Source organism: Lissotriton helveticus, chromosome 3_1, assembly GCF_964261635.1.
Source record: "Lissotriton helveticus chromosome 3_1, aLisHel1.1, whole genome shotgun sequence".
NCBI classification, from domain to species: Eukaryota; Metazoa; Chordata; class Amphibia; order Caudata; family Salamandridae; genus Lissotriton; species Lissotriton helveticus.
This window is the reverse complement of record NC_136061.1, coordinates 176,084,461-176,106,244: the sequence shown is the minus strand read 5'-3', so window position 1 is coordinate 176,106,244 and position 21,784 is coordinate 176,084,461. Positions and strand designations below refer to the sequence as shown.

The following is a 21,784-nucleotide window of genomic DNA, read 5'->3' as shown; positions in this document are numbered from 1 at the left end:
TTTACCTTCATCTGGCCCTTAGTCCCCAGCTGGAAGCAATATTGGTCTAACAATGATTGTCGCTTATGTGGATGCAAGCAGGAAAGCTTATTGCATCTACTTTGTCAATCAATCAAATAGTACTTATTAAGTGTGGCGTTATCACCCCTAAATGTATCCAGGCACTGTGCTTTGTGTGTGCCTGGCCCTCTTAGCCCAAATGCGAGCAATCCTACAGCCGAACCTAATAGCTCTCCTAGTCAGGTCATGCTGCCCGGCAGTGATCACTCTTCTAAATGGGACCTCAGGCCAGCTGTCTTGCAAGGTAGTGAGGTTTCTCACCTCTTAACAAAACAGCTGGAAGAACACTGACATTGATCAGCTGGGTGAGGGGCAGGCCACTTATTGGGATCGGCCTAGCGTTAGGGGGACCAGTTGATGCCTTTTATTTATGCACTTGCACTTTTATGACTCGGGTTGCTTTGTTTGTGCCTTCCATATGTTTAGTGGGTCTTCACATGTTGGTTTCAACAGCTGTTTTTTACACGCATGTACCTTATGAAGACTTTTCCAGAGATGGGCTCCAAGGGTTGGTCGGTCGTATCTGGGGTAAGAGTTGTGAAGCCTCTCAGTGGGTTACCTGATATGCATTAACACTTTATTTCAATAAAACGCTCATATAGATGGAGTCTGCTGGTCAACCCCAAAGAGCTATCATGGCCTTTTATAGTGTGTTTTAATGATGCTTGCACTAACGCCCGAATGTGTTCAATCCGAAGTGTTTTAGCTTGTCTATAATGAGGGAAGAGCACGACTTCAGACGCTGTACAGATTTTATGGATTAGCACTTTATGCTTTGGAATGGATTGTTTTTTCCATCTTCCTGTTAAGGTCTTTTCTTCGTCGAAACCGTCTCTATCAACAGCAGGTTCTTTTATGTGGTTCACAGTATTTGTAATTATGTATATTGTAATGAATTTAATTAATCAAGTAATAAAGAATACGTACAGTGGGTCTTAAGAGGCAGTTAGATGACCTAAAAAGTTACTGCAGAGAGAATAAACTTGTGACAAATTAGACAAGATAAGACCTGCGGTGTTCTTGTAGAACAGCCATTAAGTAAAATGCTACATAACTGAGATTGAACTGGAAAAATACAGAAAGCAATACCTTACTAGGAGTTATATTAATTAGTTTTGAAGAGTAGTGTAATTCATAGACCGGTCTTGTCTGTAAAGTGTCAGTAGGAAATAATGTTAGTCAAACATGTTGTTGCAAATGGTATATAACAAATGTAAAGAACGTATGCACCATATTTTATCTACATGTATTAAATAAATTTGAGGGTTGGCAGAACAATTCCATAAATGGTCCGAAAATGTATATTATTGAATCTACCATACTGTGTTCTTTTCACTGGGATGTGCAACATATATCTTCGGACAGTACATTACAGAGCCTTTGGGAATTTATATGCAGGCTAAAACTGTAGACATAGCTTTGAAAAGTGCCTGCTTCTGAACCCTGTTCATCCCTACTGTAGAAGAGAAGAGAAATAGTCAATGCTATTTGTGGCGTTTTTCCTTTTCCCCAAGGGTTTGTCTGAGGAGGGAAGGGGGAGGAGGATACTGCCTTCAATGTTATTCTAAATCACAAAAGTATCCAACCACAATATGGACTGAGTCTTCACTCTTAGATTGACGCAAGTCCTACATGGATGGAGAAATCCACACTTGTTTTTTAGGGACCCTCACACACCCTATTGGTGTCAAGCTTCATCATCACTTCTCACCTTGGTCAATTATTTATGGACAGGAACTGAATGTGGCTATGACACTTTTTCTCTTGTTATTTGTTTCTTGAGTATAGACAGTTGTATCCGCAGCAAACGATAATGGAATTGCATGTAAAGGATACCACTTAGCCGTAGTGGAGATTGTTTAGTCAGCAATATATTTAATTAGCTGGCTGTTGCACCTGAACTTTACATTGTGGCTATAAAAATACGTTGTTAGTTTGAATAATCTAAGCAATATCTATAAGTGCAGGGAGTTATGTAGCAGAAGACAGTACTGTCTGTATTTCTTGCTGTCACTATGTGAGGGACACGGTTTTGGAATAATCCTTTAGGGACATGCCATGCTTAGATATTTTTTTTATCTAGAAAGCCCAATAGGGAGGACATCTCATAAGTTATGAATATTGCTTTTGTAATTCAAAAGATATTTTTGTATTGGAAGATTCACACTGAAACGAACTGATTGATTTTACATGTTTCAAAAATGTTTTTGTGAATCTTATGTCTAGTTTGTGGTAAGTGGGTTTAATTAACAATTGCAGTTAAATAAATACATTAAACTAGGTGCCTCATACAAGAGGCAGCATAGATTGTGCTACTCTCACAGTGTGTTTCTCCCACCACAGACAGCACTTATTCAGAGTCTCTTAGGCGAGGCAACCCTGAGCTTGTGCCAATATCTCTGCAATTTACTTTGTAGGACCCAGCGGTGCGGCAGTTCCTTCTCACAAACCTGGTGGAAATAGATGGCCAATACGTCTGGAGGGTAAACTTGCAGTCTATCTCACAAAGTCTACCCCACATCATGGAGTTCCCTGAATTTCATTCATCGTACACAGGTCCAACCCTCTTCTTGGGGGGAGCGAACTCTCCATACATAAGGTAAGTCTTCAGTATTTGGCATGTAATAAGGTGAGCACATAAATGAACTATAAACCAGTGGTTGTTATGCGTTACAAATGAGAAGATATTCATCCTCCCATTCACCTATTCTGTAGCACATCATCTGCAGGCTCAAGGCCTGCAGATGGTGTGCTACAGGAGCATTCCTTGCCTATCTATGCTGTTCCGGAGGCTCCTTCTCATCTCCTCGCATGCCTGTGCTTGCCTTCGTCCAACAGCACTTAGGTGAAACAAAAACAAGGGCCTAAAATCAATTGACACCAACCTTGAATAAGCCCTACTTCTCCCGAAGCCTTTCTTCTTGTGTTTAGCAAAAAGCTGCCACCGAGAGGCAGCTGAAGATTCAGCTAATGAGTATCTGATTCACACATCACTTTAGATTTAGCTCTGGTATTATGCGTTCCCCATTAGGCACTAGTGGCTTCATTTGATTAAGTACATGGAATAATACGTTTGGTGTGCAGGACTACTATTTATTTTTTTTTTACTTTATTTTCTAGTTATAAAGTAATAGTCACATTGCGTTGCAAACAGTAATCCAACCTATAAATCAAATCGTTCCTGACAGCAGTAAACACAGTAATGAGGTTCCCCATGACGGACCAGTCCAGTATCAAAGCAATCCCACCCAACCCTCCACCCACCGCCCACTGTCCCCATCTCAACTAACCAGATCTCTAGCAGCTATATTGTCAAAGTGTAGTAATGGAACCCGGCCTAAGTGAGTATACAAGTCTGAACCAGAAATCATAGCTCAAAGAAGGAAACAACTTCCCCACTTGCCCACCCCCTCAGGCACCAACCCATCATCCAACAACAAAAGACCCTGTCCACAGGACGCTAAATGTGTCAGTTACTTATATAATAGAACAGTCTGTACGTACTGATAACTATTATCTTCCCCTACGTAATTTTATTCTCATAAGGACACAATTCACTGCACCTCGCCCATAGTTTTCTTTAATTTGAAATACACAGTCAATCTTCCTTGACAGTAACACAGAACACCATATAAAAAATGTCTGACACCTCTAATCAGTACCGGACATCCACAACATCAGTGTTAGACCAAATTCTACTTAAAAAAAATGTGCGAGAAGCGAATTACACCTCACGGAAACACCACCAACGGGGTAACTGGTATGTAATCTCCAGACAGGCCCCTGTCTCATCATCGGTTGTCATCCGATTCTCAAAGAAAAAAGAGAAAGGGTGTCCAAAACAATAAACCAAACAGTGCAACAAACAGTGGAAGCAGAAAAACATCTGCTAGTGACGAACAATTACATAAATAAGTGCATAAAACACAGCATCCAATTCTCTTCAATAACTTTATTCATAGAGAAATGAATGTCTGCTGTTGAAATAAAAAGGCTGGTAGCTATTCATGCATACCATTACCTATTGCCATTGCCGACATGTTTCACTTCCACAACAATTTTGGCAGATTCATCAGGGCTGCACTATATGCTGCCACTCCACTCTTGGACACTTGTTCTGTGTTAACCAGAAACAGCCTGAATGCTCATACCCGCTGCCTGCAGATGAAATGGAATGCAGAAGTACTCCTAACGTGAGTCTCCACCTTCACTTAGCTTGTATCAATCGTGAGATCGTCCGACGAGCGCCTTGTCTCCCGGGGCGGAGGAGCTTCGTAAAGTGTTGATGGCCAGAAGAACGTCAATAACAGATATAGGCTCAGCCGTAAAGTCAAGCATATATTTCTCCAAAAACACCAGCGCGATCTCATCTAGGTAGTCAGTTTGGGCAGCACCGTCAGTGTCAGCCTAACAAGAATATAGTGTGGTGTAGTATTGCAAAAATTCATCTCTAATGTCCGACGTGGTGTTAAGAGTGGCGCCGTAGGCAGAGTGCAGTTCCGTGCTGTAGGATTTGTTGTAAGGTGGTCTCAGCATTTATGCCAAAACGCTGCCAGGACACTCGCCCTCACCGTACCTCCGTGCTGTCTGGTATTTCCCCATGTATAATATTTCCCTCTCTGCCGTGTGTCTATATTCTGTCAGAAGAGCAAGTCTCTACGCCTGATCTTGTGGATTCGGGCAGGACGAGAGTCACAAGTCTAGCCTGGCAATGTCTTGCTTGATGTGGGTCAATGTGTAACGAAGATCCCTGAGCACTCCAGACTGCTTGGAGATGCAAACCCCTCTTATGCCTGCCTTAAAGCCCTCCCACAGTACTGCAGCTGTGTTCACAGAGCCGGTGTTTATTTCGAAATAGTCCTCTATGGCCTCGCGCACCTCCGTCTTGAAAACTTTGTCCAGGAGGGCCCTACTGGGGAAACGCCATTGCCATTCATACCCCTCTGGTCGTGGGAAAAGTAAATGCTGGAGCACTGGGGAATGGTCAGAATACGCGCGGGGGAGTGTAGAGAGAGCTGAACCAACCCACCACGCAAGGTGAGAGCATCCAGTAATCTATTCTCGACCATGTGCCGTGTGGGCCAGAATTATGAGTATAGTTGGTAAGGGTAGGATTGCGTTGTCGGCAAATGTCAATTAAGGTGTACTGAGCGCAGAGATCCTCCAGGGCCCGTCTAGCCTGTGGTTTAGCGTCTGGAGCATTGGACGAGCTATCTAGTGTGGTGTCTATTAATAAGTTTATGTCCCCCCCCCCACCCCCGAGGAGTAGCGCACAAGGGTCATGTTTCGCAATCCGAGCATTTAGGTCATGGAAGAATTTGGGGGAATCTACATTTGGAGCGTATACGTTAGCCAAGGTGACTTTCTGCCCGTATAGTGTACCTGTGTCTATCACGAAACGCGGGTCACATCAATACGATTAAATGGGATTCTTTTGTTGATCAGTATGGCGGTGCCTCTAGCATAGTTGCTATAATTAGCAAAATATCTGTGTGTGCCCCAGCTGGTTCCAAACTGAGCGGAATCAGTCCGGGGGAGGTGTGTCTCTTGTAAATAGATTATGTCAACCTTGTGTCGGATGACATAATGAATCACCTGGCGTCGTTTACTCGTATTATTAAGGCCTCTGACATTCCAGGTCATAAGAGTAAGGGAAGAGGAGCCCTGTATATTACCTAAGCGAGACATCAAGGGTCCATTGAAAGGCATCTCTGTGAGGACTATGAGGAGAACTTAACTTAGCATGCAATGTGGAACTGAAAGGCAACCTAAAACATTCGTGGTGCGTGAACTTTCCCATAGCCCCCCTCCCCCCACCCAGCCATCCATCGTCCCCTAGGTGGCCAACCCCTAGCAAATAAACACGCTCGGGAATCATAGTGATCACCGGGCCATTCACTGCTGTGCAATAAGTGAACATCAGAAAGCAATTAACCAACGTTGCGGATATACCAAAGGGTAGTGGCAGCTCAGAATCAAGCCGGCCGTGTGTCACATTGTCAGACATATATCAAAATAAACAGAGCATTTTCCCTCATTAACAATGTGAGACACATAAGATAATACAATGCACCCTCACTCAGCACCAGTGTTCGAAAACAATTCTGCAATCGCGTCGGAGCCGCTGTGATGTGGAGAAGCAAGTGCGCCATCAACCGAGGTTTGTGAGTTCTGAGTTTTGTACGTGCTGCAGAATTTCTGGGCCTCTGTAGGGGAGTCAAATATCCGTGATCTGCCACCCACATCCACCTAAAGCCTCGCAGGGTAGAGCATGCCGTATTTGAGTCCAAGGTTACGCAACGAAGCCTTAACTCCCAGAAACTTGCGCCGTGCCTCCTGAACCATTGGGGTAAAATCCAGATAGAATGACAATTTGGACCCCTGCCATTCAACCGTGCCACGTTCTCTCGCTAATCGGAGCGTAGTGTCCCGGTCCCTAAATTTCAGAAGGCGTGTGATAATGGGTCTAGGGGGGAGGCCAGGGTTCGGCCTAGGACCAAGTGACCTATGGGCCCGTTCTACAACAAAACCAGGGGTAAAGGCCTCACTCTCAAACAGATCAGACAGTAACTTCTCAACAAAAAGGTCCATTCGGCCCATGGATGTCGTCTCCGGAACCCTCATTATGTGGGCATTGTTGCGGCGTTTGCGTGCTTCCAAGTCCTCCTTTTTTATGGCCACTTCTTTAAGTAGCCGTTCCACCCTTTCCAACCGCTTCAGAGACTGCGCTGTCCCGTCCTCCAGGTCGGAGACCCAAGCTTCAGCGACACCAAGGCGTCTGTCGTGGCCCTGTAACCTGGCGCCCAGTGATGTGATCGTCTGATCCAGAGAATCAAAGCGTCAGTCCAGCGCCTTCAATCCCGCCCTCATTTCCAGCAGTAACGAGGCGACGGAAGCTTCTGAAGTCTCAGGAGGTGCTGTGGCAGAGCCTTTTCCTGCCATGCTCGTGCTGTACGAAGTTGTGTACTCGTCACTTTTTCAAATGGCAAGGTTCTCTGTCTGGGATCCTTACCTCCCATACCGTGTCTTCAGGGTAGCAGGCGGGAACCGGAGAGGGGGGGTCAGGAGTAACTCAGCGCCCTCTGGCAGTGGATCCAACAACAATGACCATAGGCCTCAGGTGTACCAGGGCGCAGGGGGACAGAATAGAAACAGTGCAGGTGCCTGGCGGGAGCCTTGGCTGGCTGATGAAGACTGGACAAGATGGCGGCCCCTCCCTTTTGAGATATGTAGGCAATGATGCTGAGCGTGGGCATCCCAGAGTGCAATCGGTCAGTGCGCAGAGGTTATTTGCGGCAGTGTCATAATGCAGCAGCGCCCATTAGCGTGTTTCAAACTGGATGTAGGGATCTTGAAGAGCTGATCACTGTGCGGCGTAAGAGGCCCAATGTCGGCCTGTCGTGTGTTGCAGCAGCTCAGGGAGACCTCCCGATGGAAATGGCCGTCGTTACTTGCCGGGTGGCCGCCTAGTGCACATTCGCCACTGCGGTGGCACCAGACCAGTGCCCAGTCCCCAGCGTGTGGAGAAGAAAGGCCCTGTCCTCCTCGCAGGCCCAACATGCCGCGGGGGAGGGGGGCGGACAGCCAGCCCAGCAGCCGCAGTGCACCAGCGTAGCGAGGGAGGGGGAGCGGTGCAACAGTCACGGGCAAGACTCACCCGGTCCACTGGCCTGCAGGATAGTGGAGCGCACCATGGGTGGCAGGTGGGCGCTCTATGCTGTGTACCGGGAGGCCGGACGCGGCCAATCTGCTCCGCCCCCCCACCATCTTCCACACGACTATTCTCCTCAGCAGAGGGATGAGGGCGCCCGGTGATCAGCAGATCCTATGCCGCATCGCTTCCGCTGCTTATGCGCTGGTGCTCAGGTTCTCGATGCAGGTGATGTGTGAGGGAAATCTCACATGAGGCCGGCTGAAAGCTGGAGCTTCGCTAGCTGGCGGCCATCTTCGCTGCCAGCTCGGCCACGCCCCCTCCCCGACCACTATTTTAAACCATTTGTATTCTTCTCTCTAGGTTGTCTTTGGTTATTTAAAGTTGCTACCATGCTGCTAGTCTTTCATTTGATTGGTGTTTAAAGACCATATAGAAAATCCTTCAAAGTCATGTAAAAGAGGAATTGAATAAAAAGCTTATTTAGGAAAGTAAAAATTCAGAAAAATAAGTTTTCTGTCATACTTTTGGGTCCCACCATCCCCAAACAAATTCAAACGTAAAATTTGACAAAGTAAATTAAATGGGTGTAAATAAAAGTCAAATCCGAGCACAACTTAAGGTACAGAAGGCTTCATCTTTCAGAAATCATGAAGATGTGGAATATCATATGTCCCGTTTTGTAAGATGCATATTTGAAAAGGATGCTTTAATTTGTTGGTCGTCTTCGCAGTGGTGGGATGGGATAGAATACAACCAATTGTGAATGCAGTTTTACTCTCCTGACTAGGTGAACGTACACACTCACTCTCTCTCCAGCGGTCAACATCAAGATAATATGAATTCCATGATTGATGACACTTCCTGGGTAAATCTTTACCGAAGCCTCGCCTACTAGTTTTAATTACACATTTTAAATTAGATAGCTTCAGTTCTCCTCCAATGAATCGTCATTATTATTCCTAAGCATTGAATTGTCCAGTCCATGTGCAGGATCCCATAGGATGGAAACACTATCTATCTATCTATCTAACCAATAATCTGTCTGTCTGTCTGTCTATCTATCTATCTATCACAGAGTGGCTACTTAGTTATAGTTAGAATTCCCAGCTATAGGAATTCCTGTGATTTTTGCTCACTAATACCTTTGCCCCTATTTGACGAATCTTCACACGCTTTCCAGACCCATTACTTTTTCTATTTTGAAAGATAATTGAAAGATTTGCTGTGATTGGCCACGGGGGTGCAAAAAAAAACAAGCATTTGCAATGCAACAGGTCTCGCATTAGGAAAGTTTGAGCTATTGGGCTTGTAAATTTCATTTTTTTTATTTATGTGTTGGTTTTGAAAATAGCGAAATTAATAGCTTTGTCATTTACAATGCCAATACTTTTAACTTTTGCAAATGTGACACCTATAGCATTTGTAATGCAACATGTTTTGTATTTACGTGACTTAGATGTATTGATATTACAAATAACAATGGCTTTTAACTTTTTTTAAATAATTAATACTTAAATAAAAGTTATTGTAATTTATAATGGCAATAGCTTAAACTTTTGTAAATAACTTTTGTGAAGATTATGTTCAGTGTATTGTGTCGTTCTCAGCACAATTACACAAAGAAATTTTGGGAAAACGTAAGTTTTGTAAGAAATGTAAAGAGGAACCCCTGCATATTTATTTAAATGGTTGTAGTCCATCAAGAAAACCTAATCCTTCCAATAGGAAATGAAGGGAGGCATTGACAAATGAAACGAAAATAAACGACAGCACATTTTCCTACTAAATCCGCTAAAAGCAGAGATTTGCAGAGACTCACAAAGTGTAACCAAGAGGGAGCGACCGGTGGCGCTGACAGCAAGGAGAACGACGAAGAAGGCAGCGAGACCAGACAGGCGCCCGACAGCCAGCCAGCCCGCCCACCCACGCGGTTCCCGCCCAGGCGATCCAAGGAGGTGGCAGCAGGATGGCCGCGCCATCCACCTCCCTCACCCACATGGTCCCTTTCCTCCCGAAGAGAGGAGAACCCACGATGCCGTGGGAAGACTGGAAACGTTACTTCCTCAACTACCTGGAGGCCTTGGAGGACGAAAGTGAAGCCGCCTACACGAGCCAAAGGAGAAGGAAGATACTACTACACAATTTAGGCCCAGAGGGGTTACGAGTTTACGACACCATTGTCAAAGGCACCAGGACCGCGACCGACACAGACGTGTTCCAGCATGCCATAGATGACCTGGACGCACACTACAGACCGGTGGTATGTGTGGCCATTGATAGACTTACCTTCTTCCACAGGAAACAGGAGGGCGGAGAGACAGTAGATGAATACGTGGCAGCCCTGCAGAAACTGGCCATCACGTGTAAATTTGGAGCCCTGCACGACGACCCAATACGTGATCAAATTATAATGCACACGACGAGCACGCACGTGCAGGAAAAGCTGTGGGTGAACGGAGATGCTCCCTTGAAAGAGGTGTGGGCCATGGTGAAGAAGGCGGAGATGTCCAAACGATGCGCACAGGCAGCCAGAAAGGACGGAGGAAGAACACAAACGATCTGCAGAGTCATGGTACACAACAAGGGAGACAAACCAAAACAACGATAACCTACAAGAGAGCCGGAAAGCAGAAGAAACCAATAAACGGGTGGAGAACACCCGAAGGCAAGCAGAGGTGGAAGACCAAGCTGCTACAGGTGTGGAAGCATGTCTCACCTGGGCAACGACAAGGTTTGGCCAGCGTTCAGGGCGAAGTGTTCGTTCTGCAACATATATGGACATTATGAAAAAGTATGTCGTAGGAAATCAAAAAGGGCCACCGTCAAATACATTGACCAAGGGAACCGGGAACAGGAAGAAATACAAGAAGAGGAAGAGGACCAGGAAGAACTCCTTTACATCGACGTCCAAGTCCTGGAAATGGGAGGCAAAGAGTCGGATAAGCCCAGACTAAACATGCACATGGGAGGGATGCCAATCGAAATGATTGCTGACTCAGGTGCCCCAATCACAATTGTCCAGAAACGAGTGTGGGAAGAGAAGTTCAGGACTCAAGTGAGAGCGGAACTGCTCCCCATGGACGTACGGCCGGTCACGTACACCGGACAGAGGATACCCATGCTAGAGTACTGCTCGCTACTGTTCGAGTTCAAGGGAAGGCAAGCCAACTGCAAACTATATGTAGCGGAAAAGGGGCCCCCGGTACTCAGCTGGAAAGATCAAGGCGCCCTAGGCATCATGTTGAACCCCAGAGGCAAAGAGAAAGTGTTACTTTTGGACATGGAGAGTGAGCAAGACGAAGAGGCTTGGCGCAGAGAATATCCAAAAGTGTTCAGTGGGCAGATTGGCGAGCTGGTCAAGTTCAAGCACGTGATAAGATTGAAAGAAGGAGCGAAACCAGTCATCCACAAGGTCAGAAACATCCCATTTCGATGCAGAGAAGCAGTGCAAGACGAACTGGACTGGCTGGAAAGGAGCGGAGTGATACAGGCCATAGAGAGCGCGGAGTGGTTGTCGCCCCTAGTGGTGGCCCAGAAGCCCAACGGGAAGGTGAGGCTATGTGTAGACCTCAGAGAACTTAACAAAAACATTATGATAGACAAGTTCCCGCTCCCACGCATCAACGAGATGCTGGCAATGACAAAGGGAGCTAAGTGGTTCTCTACGGTCGACCTGTCGTCAGCGTACCATCAAGTGAAACTCCACCCGTCCAGCAACCATCTCACATCCTTTATAACACCATTCGGATGTTACAAATTCCTGAGAATGCCCTTTGGGTTGGCATCCGCGGCAGCGGTATTCCAAAAACTGATGCACAGGCTCTTTCAGAAGTTGGAGGGAATCCAATTCTTCCAAGACGATATCCTCGTAGTGGGAAAGACCAAGCAAGAACACAACGAAAGACTCCACATAGTGCTACGCACATTACAAGACAACGGACTCACGGCGGAATGGTCTAGGTGCAGGTTCGGGGTCCCTTCAGTCACCTATTTGGGGCATGAGGTCAGCGGAAAGGGGATCGTGCCAAAGAAAGCCAACCTGAAGGCGATAAAGAACGCACCGGCGCCGAGGAAAAAGGAAGACGTCAGGTCGTTTCTGGGCATGGCCGAGTTCTATAGCAAATTCATCCCCAACTTTGCCACCAAGACGCACTGCCTACGCCAACTGCTTAGGGAAAGAAACGGGTTCAAGTGGACCGAAGAGGAGCAGGAGGAATCCGAGTCCTTGAAAAAGGAAATGGGGGAAGCCATACCACTGGAAGGTTTTGACCCTAAGGCGGAATCCATTCTCACCACCGATGCCAGTGACCGTGGTTTGGGAGCGGTGTTGACGCAAAGATCTGACAGAGGAGACATATCCACAGTCAGCTTCGCATCCCGATCCTTGGCTCCGAACGAAGAGAAGTTTAGAGTCATTGAAAAAGAGATGCTGGCCGTGGTATGGGCGATGGAACGCTTTAGACAATACCTGTGGGGAGCCAAATTCGTGGTCCGCACAGATCATAAACCCCTGATAAAAGTTTTAACATCGAGTGGACACGCGCACGCCACCCCGAGAATAGCCAAGATGACACTAAGGCTTTTGGACTTTGTGTATGAAGTGGAATATATACCAGGACCACAGAACAAAGTAGCAGACTTCCTGAGCAGAGCAGCAGCCATGGAAGGAATGGAGGAACAGGAGAAGCCAGGATGGGAAGGATACGTGGTGGCTACCGTGCAGGATATGGAGCAGGTGATCAGTGCGCAACAATGGGCGGAGGCCTACATGCTGGACGAGGACTTGGAGGCGATCAAAGGGTACGTCACTCATGGATGGCCCGAGAAGAGGCATCTGAAAGAGGAACTGAGGAGATACTGGGAGGTGAGAGACGAGCTGTCCTTGGGAGAAGATCCCCTGTTCCTACTCAGAGGAGACAAGGTTGTTCCCCTCCGAGGCCTCATTGAACACCTGATGGCGTTACTGCATGAGGGCCATCAGGGGATCACAAAGACCAAAGCACTGGCCCGACAAGCCTACTGGTGGCCTGCGATTGACGCACAAGTGGAAAGACACGTGAGACAATGTGAATCCTGTACTAAAGCGGACAAATCCCAAGTGATGCTAAGACCACAGTTGGGGAAATTCCCCATGCCTGGAGGACCTTGGGAAATGGTGTCCATTGACATAATAGGACCGATCCTGGATGTGTAAGGAAATCAGAAATATGCGATAGTCTTGATGGATAGATACTCCAAGTGGCTGGAAGTGGAGGTGAAGGACGTAGTAGACTCGGATGCGGTGATCGCCTTCTTGAATGCAGTATTCATAAAGGAAGGAATCCCAAAGATAATAACGTGCGACAATGGTCCCCAGTTCGTCTCGGCAAAATGGGAGGCATACATGTCCAGAAACGGGATCGAAGTAAAACACACACCCATATACCATCCAGCGGGAAATGGCCTGGTGGAACGTTTCAACCGGGTAATCATGGGAACCATTCAAGCGGCGATAAATGATGGACTCGATTGGGAGAAGGAACTGCCCAAGATGCTATGGGCCTACCGCATCACGCCGGGCAGCACTGGCTATAGCCCTTTCAAGGTGTTAAGAGGAAGAGAGCCTTTCACCAAAGACAACATTGCGTGGAGGAAAATGGTGGTGCAAAGTAAGTGGTCACCAGCAATAGTGAGGAGAAACTTGGAGAAGGTGCAAGAAACATACACAGAACAGTTCAACAAGAGACGGAACGTGCAAGGTGTGGCTCTTGAGAAAGGGGACTGGGTGAGAGTGAAAGTAGCAACTTTGAAGAGGAAGGGATAGAGTAAATTCACCCCGCCCCTACAGGTGATTGAGCCATTTGCTAGATCAGCACTACTCAGCGACGGCAAGGTTTGGTCTCAGGACAGAATGGCTAAATGTAGCAAAATACTGAAGTGGACTACAGGAGTGGACGAGGAAGTAGAAGAAGACGCAGAGAGAAGAGAAACGGAAGGTTGTGAAGGGGGACAAGAGCAAGTAGATGAAACAACACCGCAAGTGGAAGAGAAGGAAATCAGGTGCGGCGGGAGCAGTAGAGAGAGAGAGGAAGGTGGAAGAGAGAACAGGAGGGGAGCAGGTGAAGAGAGAAAGGTGGGAGAAGAGATGAAACTGGAAGCCCGAGGAAGGGCCACGGTGATGGACAGACAAGGAGATGAGAAATCAGTGAAGACGAGAGCAGGTAGAATAGTGAGAACGCCCAAGAGGTTTGAGGACTATGATATGGACATTAAGTAAGAGTGTGCTTTCCTTATTCTGTTGTTATTGTGTAAAGGGGGGAGATATGTGGCATCGCTCTAGTGTTTGGGCCGGGTGCCGGAACCGGAAGTGTAACCCCGGAACCAGAAGTCGGCCATTTTGTGTGGCGCCGGCTTACGGAGTAAGAAAGACGTGCGATCCCGGCGCTCCGGGAAATAAAGGCTTACATAACCTACAGCCTGACTGTGCCTTCATAACACAAAAATACACTATCTTACAAAATGTCATATGATAAAAATCAGAGAGCCTTGAATTATAAGAACAAATGTTGTTTTTTCAAAATGCAAGGTAATGTACATCTGATACAAAGAAACCAACTTTAAAACACCGCAGACTGAGCCAGTAATGGCAGCTTAAAACCACCACGAATTCTACGCTCTATTTAGCGAATCATAAATCTGGAGGAAGACACGGTGCTCAGCTACACTTGATAAAAGATGATGACTATAAAGACATTAACAGACAAGTGTTTCGGTGGTTACTTAGAAAACGCATGCACCTCAGTCTCACACATCCCAAAACAGAAGGTATTTTTCATGCCATACATGAGGGCCCGAGCAACAATCCGTTAATAGGGCGGTATATGGGGGGTGGGAATGTGAGGCGGAATGTTATGTTAGTGCAGGTGTAAATCTTTACGTGTTTGAAAGAAGTGGGAGCGCATTTCAAGTGGCCCAATACAAACAAACCTTAAAATGCAGAATTTGAGTTACTTTGTTGACATCACGAGGCACGCAAGTTCTGCTGGTCTTTTGTTTTTAGCAAGTGGACTGGATATGGCCCTCAAAAGGAGAAATCCATGCATAGCGGCCGAATGTCATTTGCGACAACCGGAGTCAAATTGTTTTTTCAGTAACGTCGCTTTACTTTCCGAGACCTGAAGTTTGATTTTCCTGTTTCACATAAATAAATACTTGAAGATTTCGGAAAAACTCTTGGTTTAGCTAAATATGTCAGATACGGACAATTTTTCGCCATTTTCACATAAGTTATTAAACGCCCGGGGAAATATCCTTTCACATCATTCTACCGTCACGTCTAAACGTTAACAATAACATGCATTCTATTCATTACACCAAATAACAGTTATTGATATCAACTATGAACATTGCACTTACGCTCTCGGTCTCGGGTGATTAGTGCGCTATACAAATTAACATAACACCGTGTTCACTCTCTTTGCAGAGCAGTTGTTTGTATAGTCGCTGCGTCTTGCACTTGTCTTTTAAACTTTTTCTAGACTCGCTGCGTGGCCCCTGAAGTGTGGAATTCACCAGCTACTTTCGTTCTAAACCACTGAAGTCTGGAAGAAGGCAAACAATAATTGTTTGTTTACCTGGATTGACAGGAAGCGTGTTTAAGGAGTGACAAGCAGGGGTTTTTCTCTGTTTCGAACAGACCTTTCCTCATAGAAACTTTATGACCCTGCCCCCCTGTAGAACGCACATCCTCGAGAACTGCGATTCTCATGGGTCGAGGTCCAAATCTAGTCCCGCCCTAAAACACACTTCCGTGTGCGGGCTCGTGGTCAGTGGCTGAGAGCTTGCTGGAAGACTGGAGTTTAGCTGATGGGATAGGCTACATGCCCGTTAGGACACTCTGGCTGGCTCACGCTCCAAGAGAGGACACCTGTGTATAAATACCTCTCACACCGATTGGGAAAGTAAACAAGGAAGTCAGGCATCCTTGCCCGTGACATGGGCGGAGCCTGTGACGCGGCCGGAAGAGTCCGGTGTTGCGCGTTGATGCGGGGCTCACATGAGGAAGGGAGAGCCCCGCGGTACCGGTGGATATGCAGAGAAGTCCTGGGTCCCAGGAGGGGGCCCGGGTGAAGTGGACAGGCGAGGTGTGTTTCGGCATCGCACAGCAGCCCGGTGAGTGGGGCGCCCTAGTGCGCTTAGGCATGGAAAGTGAAAGTGCCTTGCCTCTCAAAGGGGACAGGAGATGCGCACAGCGCACGCAACCACATTTCCAGTCCGGCCTGCAGCCTGCGTGCGACCCAGTCCAGCCTGCAGCGTGCGCGTGCCCATCTCCTGTCTCCCCTTTAGCTCGTTGTAAGCTGAACTGGCGGCTATAGGTCTCGCGGTGAGAAAGCACTTCGCGCGCTTTCGCCAGGGCGAGACCTAAAAAGGGGGGGCCCCAAAACGCATTATTCCACCAATACATTTTCCATATACTTTTGTGTCACCTGTAGCGCAAAAACTACCAAACGGATTTGAATGAATTTTGGCAGGAATGTAGATTATTGTGTGTAACTGATCATTTTGGGCAGTAAAGGAAAGTATTTTAAAAGCTAAAAAGCATTTTAACTTAGTCATATTGATTGTCACATTACTTTCATGAACCTTAGCTATATTTCGCGGAAGTATTGCAGTACATAGCAATGACAAGACATTATGTAATTAGCTAATGATTGCCTTTGCAAAAGTTAAATGTCAGGTAAAGGTGCAGACAAGCGATTTTGCTAAAGAATACGTTCTATAATTTGTCATTACTTGTTAAAGTTTATCATTTACATCCAAAAATTAATTCATTTGTATCCAAAAATGCATTACATTATTCAAAATAAAAAGAAACCCCTTGTATCAACAGGTGTATTGAATATTCGATCTGTATTAGAAAGACATGCACAGAAAATATAAAGACCAACAGAAAACTGTCATGATGTTTTAAAAAAAATCTGGAGTTCTATATCGATGATGTTTCCAAAACATTGACAATGTCCCATATATTCTGAACTCAAAATTCTACTGACCTACGACAACGTGCTAAATGCCCTCTTTCCATCTATTTTTTCATATATCTCAAAAATTGTTTGTCTAATGAACATAATGTGAAACTCTCGTGGAGATTAAACATTTTTTGAAGGAGAGATGGTAGAGCATCAATGTTTCTCTTTCTCTGTTTATCAACGAGACCATCTTCAGGACTATTTGTTTATATGGAAACCAAGGATCGCTCAAAAGTACGGAAGGGCTCTCATCATGGCTAAAGATGCCCTAAGGTTTGCACATGTCAATAAGTGTTTGGGCAAAATGATGTTTAATCAATTTTATGGTCTTGTGCTTGTGTATTGAGCACTGCGACCCACACATACAAAAAGAGGGTTCAGGCAAGAGGAAGGTGTCAGTATTCAGGTATGCATTAGAAAAACTGGATTCTCATCTAAGCACCATTGTGCAATGTCTCCATAATATTCAGTGACATATGGTACAGTTAGTGTCAACGTTTCGATCCCTGGGCTTAGATACATGGGATCATCTTCAGGACAGTAGATTACACATGCCTGCGTACAAACAATAATCTGTTTGTCAAACCTTAGTAATTAAAGGCATTAATACACAGGAATTCCTGGGGGCCTGCAAAATCCAAAGACTCCAATCGGAGAAGGTTCTCCGAGAGGGGGAGTATTGAAAGGGTTTATTATGTGTGTGACTTTGAGTTCTCTGGCTTTGCATGGCATCCTAGAGGTTGTTGCACTGAGCTCTTCCTATTACTCCCACTTTTCATGAATTATTGATTATTTGACATTATGGAACGCACAGCCATTGAGCTCTGTGCACATGTCATATTCGGCACAAAGTTCCTTTTGCATGTAAAAGTTGGTCCACTTTGCTGTTTGCTTCATTTTGAGTCATGTAGCTGCACTTAGCATTTCAATGCTAAAAACATAGATTTTGTTCTTGTTTGAGGAATTTTTGTAATTTGAAAAAAGATAGTTACACAAACCTGAGTTCTCTTTTCTCCTTAGCTGTTTCCATTTGTCACCTGTTCCTTGTTCTGCTTCTCTATTGTGGCGGTGGACATAGAGTTGTTATTATTTCTTGACATGCAATTAATCTTGAAGTGATACATTTTGTAGTTATAACCTCCCGGGACCAGCAGAGTGAGGGGTAGGTGACCCGCCGTGGATACATAGTCCAGAACGACACTGTACTATCCAGTCTCTACACCTGCCGGTACAGGTTGCCACATATTGCTGACGCTACTTGGGTGATGCGCAGTAGGTAGGTGGCATCGGTGGACTCCGCGTGACGTTGTCATTGTGACATTCGCGTCGTCAGTATAACCAACACTTCAGCGCGCTGACATCAGTTCTTTTCTTTCCACGCCAGCAAGCGCAAATCAATTGAAGAGAGCATACCCCCTGTCATTTTTTGACAGACTTTTTTTTACTTTTTGTCGACTCCATTTGGTGTGCCAGGGATGTCTAGCAAGAAAACCTCAGGGTCGAAGCCGTGCAGCGCCTGTCACCACGCCATGCCAGTTACTGACCCCCACTAAGTGTGTCTCTGGTGCCTGGAGCACGACCATGACACAAAGTCGTGCTCCAATTGTCAGTGCATGGCGCCGAAAGCTTTGAGGGAACAGGCCCTAAAGCTAATTGCGGTCCAGCGTCTCAGAGGTCGCCAGTTCGATCTCAGTCTCGTTCTCGGTCGAGAGGAAGGTCCGAGCACTGCTCCAGAGAATCGAAGTCCTCTTCTTCCAAGTCGTCAGGTAAGAGGCGTCACAAGAAACACAAGAAGTCATTGCTTGCTTCGAATTTTCCGCGTCCGTCGCGAGACGGAGGCACCTCAGTGCTCGAGGCACTGCTCTGCAGATCGGGTACCTGGGTCTGTTCTGCATTTCCGTCCCATTCCGGGGCTTGGAGCAACCCCCGCCCAACTAAAGTAGTTCTATGACGCCATGTGCACCATATTTGGGCGGCCTGACCTTGCTGGCGTGCCTTCCAACCCCGCAGGCTTGGATGATGGAGTTCCCTTGGGTACCATGCCTTCAGCTCCGACCCCAGTGCCACGGCCTCGTACTGGACCTGTTCCCATGTCTGGTACCGGTCGCACCTCCACAGTGACCTTCCCTGGCGCTGCGTCTGCAGCCGAGGTCCACGGCCTATCTTCATACCCATGCTGTTTAACCTGCCCTATTCTGAAGGGTTAGGGATGGATGTGGAGGATTGAGAGGTGGAGCAGGACCCTTTAGAAATCCCACTACCCCAGGACATGGACTGGTATGAGGAACTGGGTGATACCAGTCGCCTGGACACCTCCCCAGATTCCGGCATGCTGTCTCTTCCTAACCTGGCTACGGAGGAGGGGGCATCATTTGCTATGGTGGTACGTAGACCTGCGGAGGTCTTGAATCTGCAGCTCCCTACGGTGGCAGTTAAGACTAACGTCTTGACAGAGGTCTTGCAGCCTGGTGTCTCCCTTCATGCCTTTCAATGAGGCCTTGACGGACGTTCTTCTGGGCATCTGGTCCAAGCGCCGCACAGGGGCTCCTGTGAATAGAACGATTGCCTGCCGCCATCGCCCTGCGCCATGTTACCCAGCTTTCCCCACCTCCCACCTTATCCCACAAAGCTTGGTGGTTCAAGCTTCCACTTCCCTTGGCACTTTTCCTTCCACATCCCTGGACAGGCAATCCAAGAGACTGGAAAGCTTTGGGAGGAAAATGTTTCTTTTGCCATCTAGCGTTGCTGTCGGTGAAAACCGTATGCCTTTTGGGCTGTTATTCCCATTCGATATGAGACACGGCTGTGCAGGTGCTACCCAGAGTCTCAGACTAGGACCGATTCTACTCTCCTATGCCATTTCAAATGGGAGAGATGCAGTTAAGTTCGCCATCCGATGTGGCTTGACATGACAGACTCGCTGGGCAGATCGATATCCATAACGGTGCCTGTAAGTCGCCACGCCTGGCTGAGGACGTCCGTTTTTTGGGGGGATGTCCAAGCTTATCTAATAGACATGCCCTTTGATGGCTTCCATCTCTTCGGAGACAAGGCAGTTTTATGGACTCACAGGCTACTGCCAAATCCTTGGGCCTCACCACAACATCGTGGTCTGGGTCTGCTTTTCACTCCTTTCGTGGCTACGGAAGGGCTACCAAACACCCCCACCCTATTCTGGACATAGGGCCCCACAAGTTCAGCAACTTCTGCGGGCCATGGATGCAGTTCACCCCGACCCCGTGGGTCTGGAGGCCAGAAGTCAAGCCAAGCCATGATTCGCTCCTTCATCACAAAGTCCTCCTAATCCGATCTCCCAGGATCATTCACAGCCAGTTGGTGGCAGAATATGCCATCATCTTCACCACTGGCAAAACATCACCTTGGACAGGTGGGTGCTGCAAATAGTCAGAAGGGGCTACTCCCTCCCCTTTGTGACTACCCCTCTATCCATGCCTCCAGTGTACGATTGGCTGACGGAGGATCACCTTGTCTTACTCTGCAAAGAAGACAAGATTCTCTTGGCCAAGGGAGCTATAGAGAGGGTTTCCGGGCCAGAAATAAGCTATGGTTGTTATTCCCGCTATTTTGTGGTTCCAAAGGACAGAGGCCTTCGTCCTATCCTCGACCTCAGAGGCCTCAACTATTTCCTCAAAAAGGAGAAGTTCAGGATGCTTACTCTTGCTCAGGTTCTGTCTGCCCTGGACACAGGAGACTGGATGGTAGCGATTGCAGGAGGCCTATTTTCATACACCTGTTCTGCCTAACCATCTTCCCTACCTGTGGTTTACGGGTAGCCATGAGCACTTTCAGTTTGCCGTGTTCTCCTACGGCCTCGTAAGTGCCCCTGTGGTGTTCACAAAGGTGATGGCGGTGGTCACAGCCCATCTGCGGAGATCATGGGTTACAGTTTTCCCCTATCTCAATGACTGGTTGTTGAAGGCGGGCTCATCCCAAGCAGTTGTCTCCCACCCTCAGACTATGGTGAACCTCCTGCATTCGCTGGCGTTCGCTATCAACATGCCGAAGTCACACTTGAGTCCCTGTCAGACGCTCCTTTTCATTGGAGCGGCCTCTGGACACGGTGCAGTTTCTGGCCTATCCTGAACGACGAGTCCAGGATATTCAGGCTATGATACCGATGCTTCAGCCTCTATCCTGGATTTTGGTGAGAATGACTATGAGGCTGTTGGGCCTCATGGCCTCCTGCATCCTGCTGGTGGACCATGCATGGTGGCACATGCGGGCTCTGCGGTGGGACCTGAAGTTCCAGTGGGCACAGTATCAAGGAAATCTCACTAACCTGGTTCAGATATCAGAGGGCACTGCGAAACACCTGCAATGGTTGATGACAAATTGCGATTGGGTCAGAAGAAGACCCCTCTCCCTTCCCCACCCAGCTCTCGCAGTAGTCACGGATGCGTCTCCCCTGGGATGGGGCGGCCATCTGGGGCAGGTAGAGATTATAGGACTCTGGCCTCCGGCCGAAGCCAAGCTCCATATCAACCTGTTCCAGCTTTGTGCAATCCAATTGGCACTGAAAGCCTTTTTACCATCTATCAAGGAAAGGCTAGTTCAGGTGTTCACGGACAACACTACCGCCATGAGGTTCTGCAACAAACAGGGCGGAGTGGTGTCGTGGACTCTCTGTCAAGAGGCCCTTCGCCTCTGGGCTTGGCTCGAACAATAGGGCATTTCCCTGGTGGTTCAAAATCTGACCGGTTCTCTGAACGCCAGAGCAGATGAATTCATCAGGAAGTGATACAAGGTCTCTTTCAGCGGTGGGGGGAGTCTTGGTCAGATCTCTTCGCCTCCAAAGAGAACACAATGTCAGCAGTTTTGCGCGTTGGAGCATCCAAGGCTGTCCTCGCTCGGCTATGCTTTTTGTTGCGAGTGGAGCTCAAGCCTTCTGTACGCCTTTCCGCCCCTACCACTCCTGCCGAAAGTGCTCAAGAAGATTAGGAGCGACCGGTTATTCTTGTGGCTCCAGATTGGGCACGGAGAGTTTGATATCCCGTGTTTCTGGTTATGAGCATCCACCCTCCGTTCAGGTTGCCCCTACGGG

General features: G+C 47.3%; 1 protein-coding gene across 4 annotated transcripts in view; it reads left to right on the top strand.

Moving 5' to 3' along the window:
* ABHD11 (abhydrolase domain containing 11) overlaps positions 1-21,784 on the top strand; it is a 149,895-nt gene that overhangs the window by 114,145 nt on the left and 13,966 nt on the right. For all 4 annotated transcript variants that reach the window (XM_078679504.1, XM_078679507.1, XM_078679506.1 and 1 more), the window contains one exon: positions 2,478-2,659. In XM_078679504.1, the coding sequence (XP_078535630.1) occupies positions 2,478-2,659 (182 nt within the window). The remainder of the gene's footprint in view (positions 1-2,477; positions 2,660-21,784) is intronic.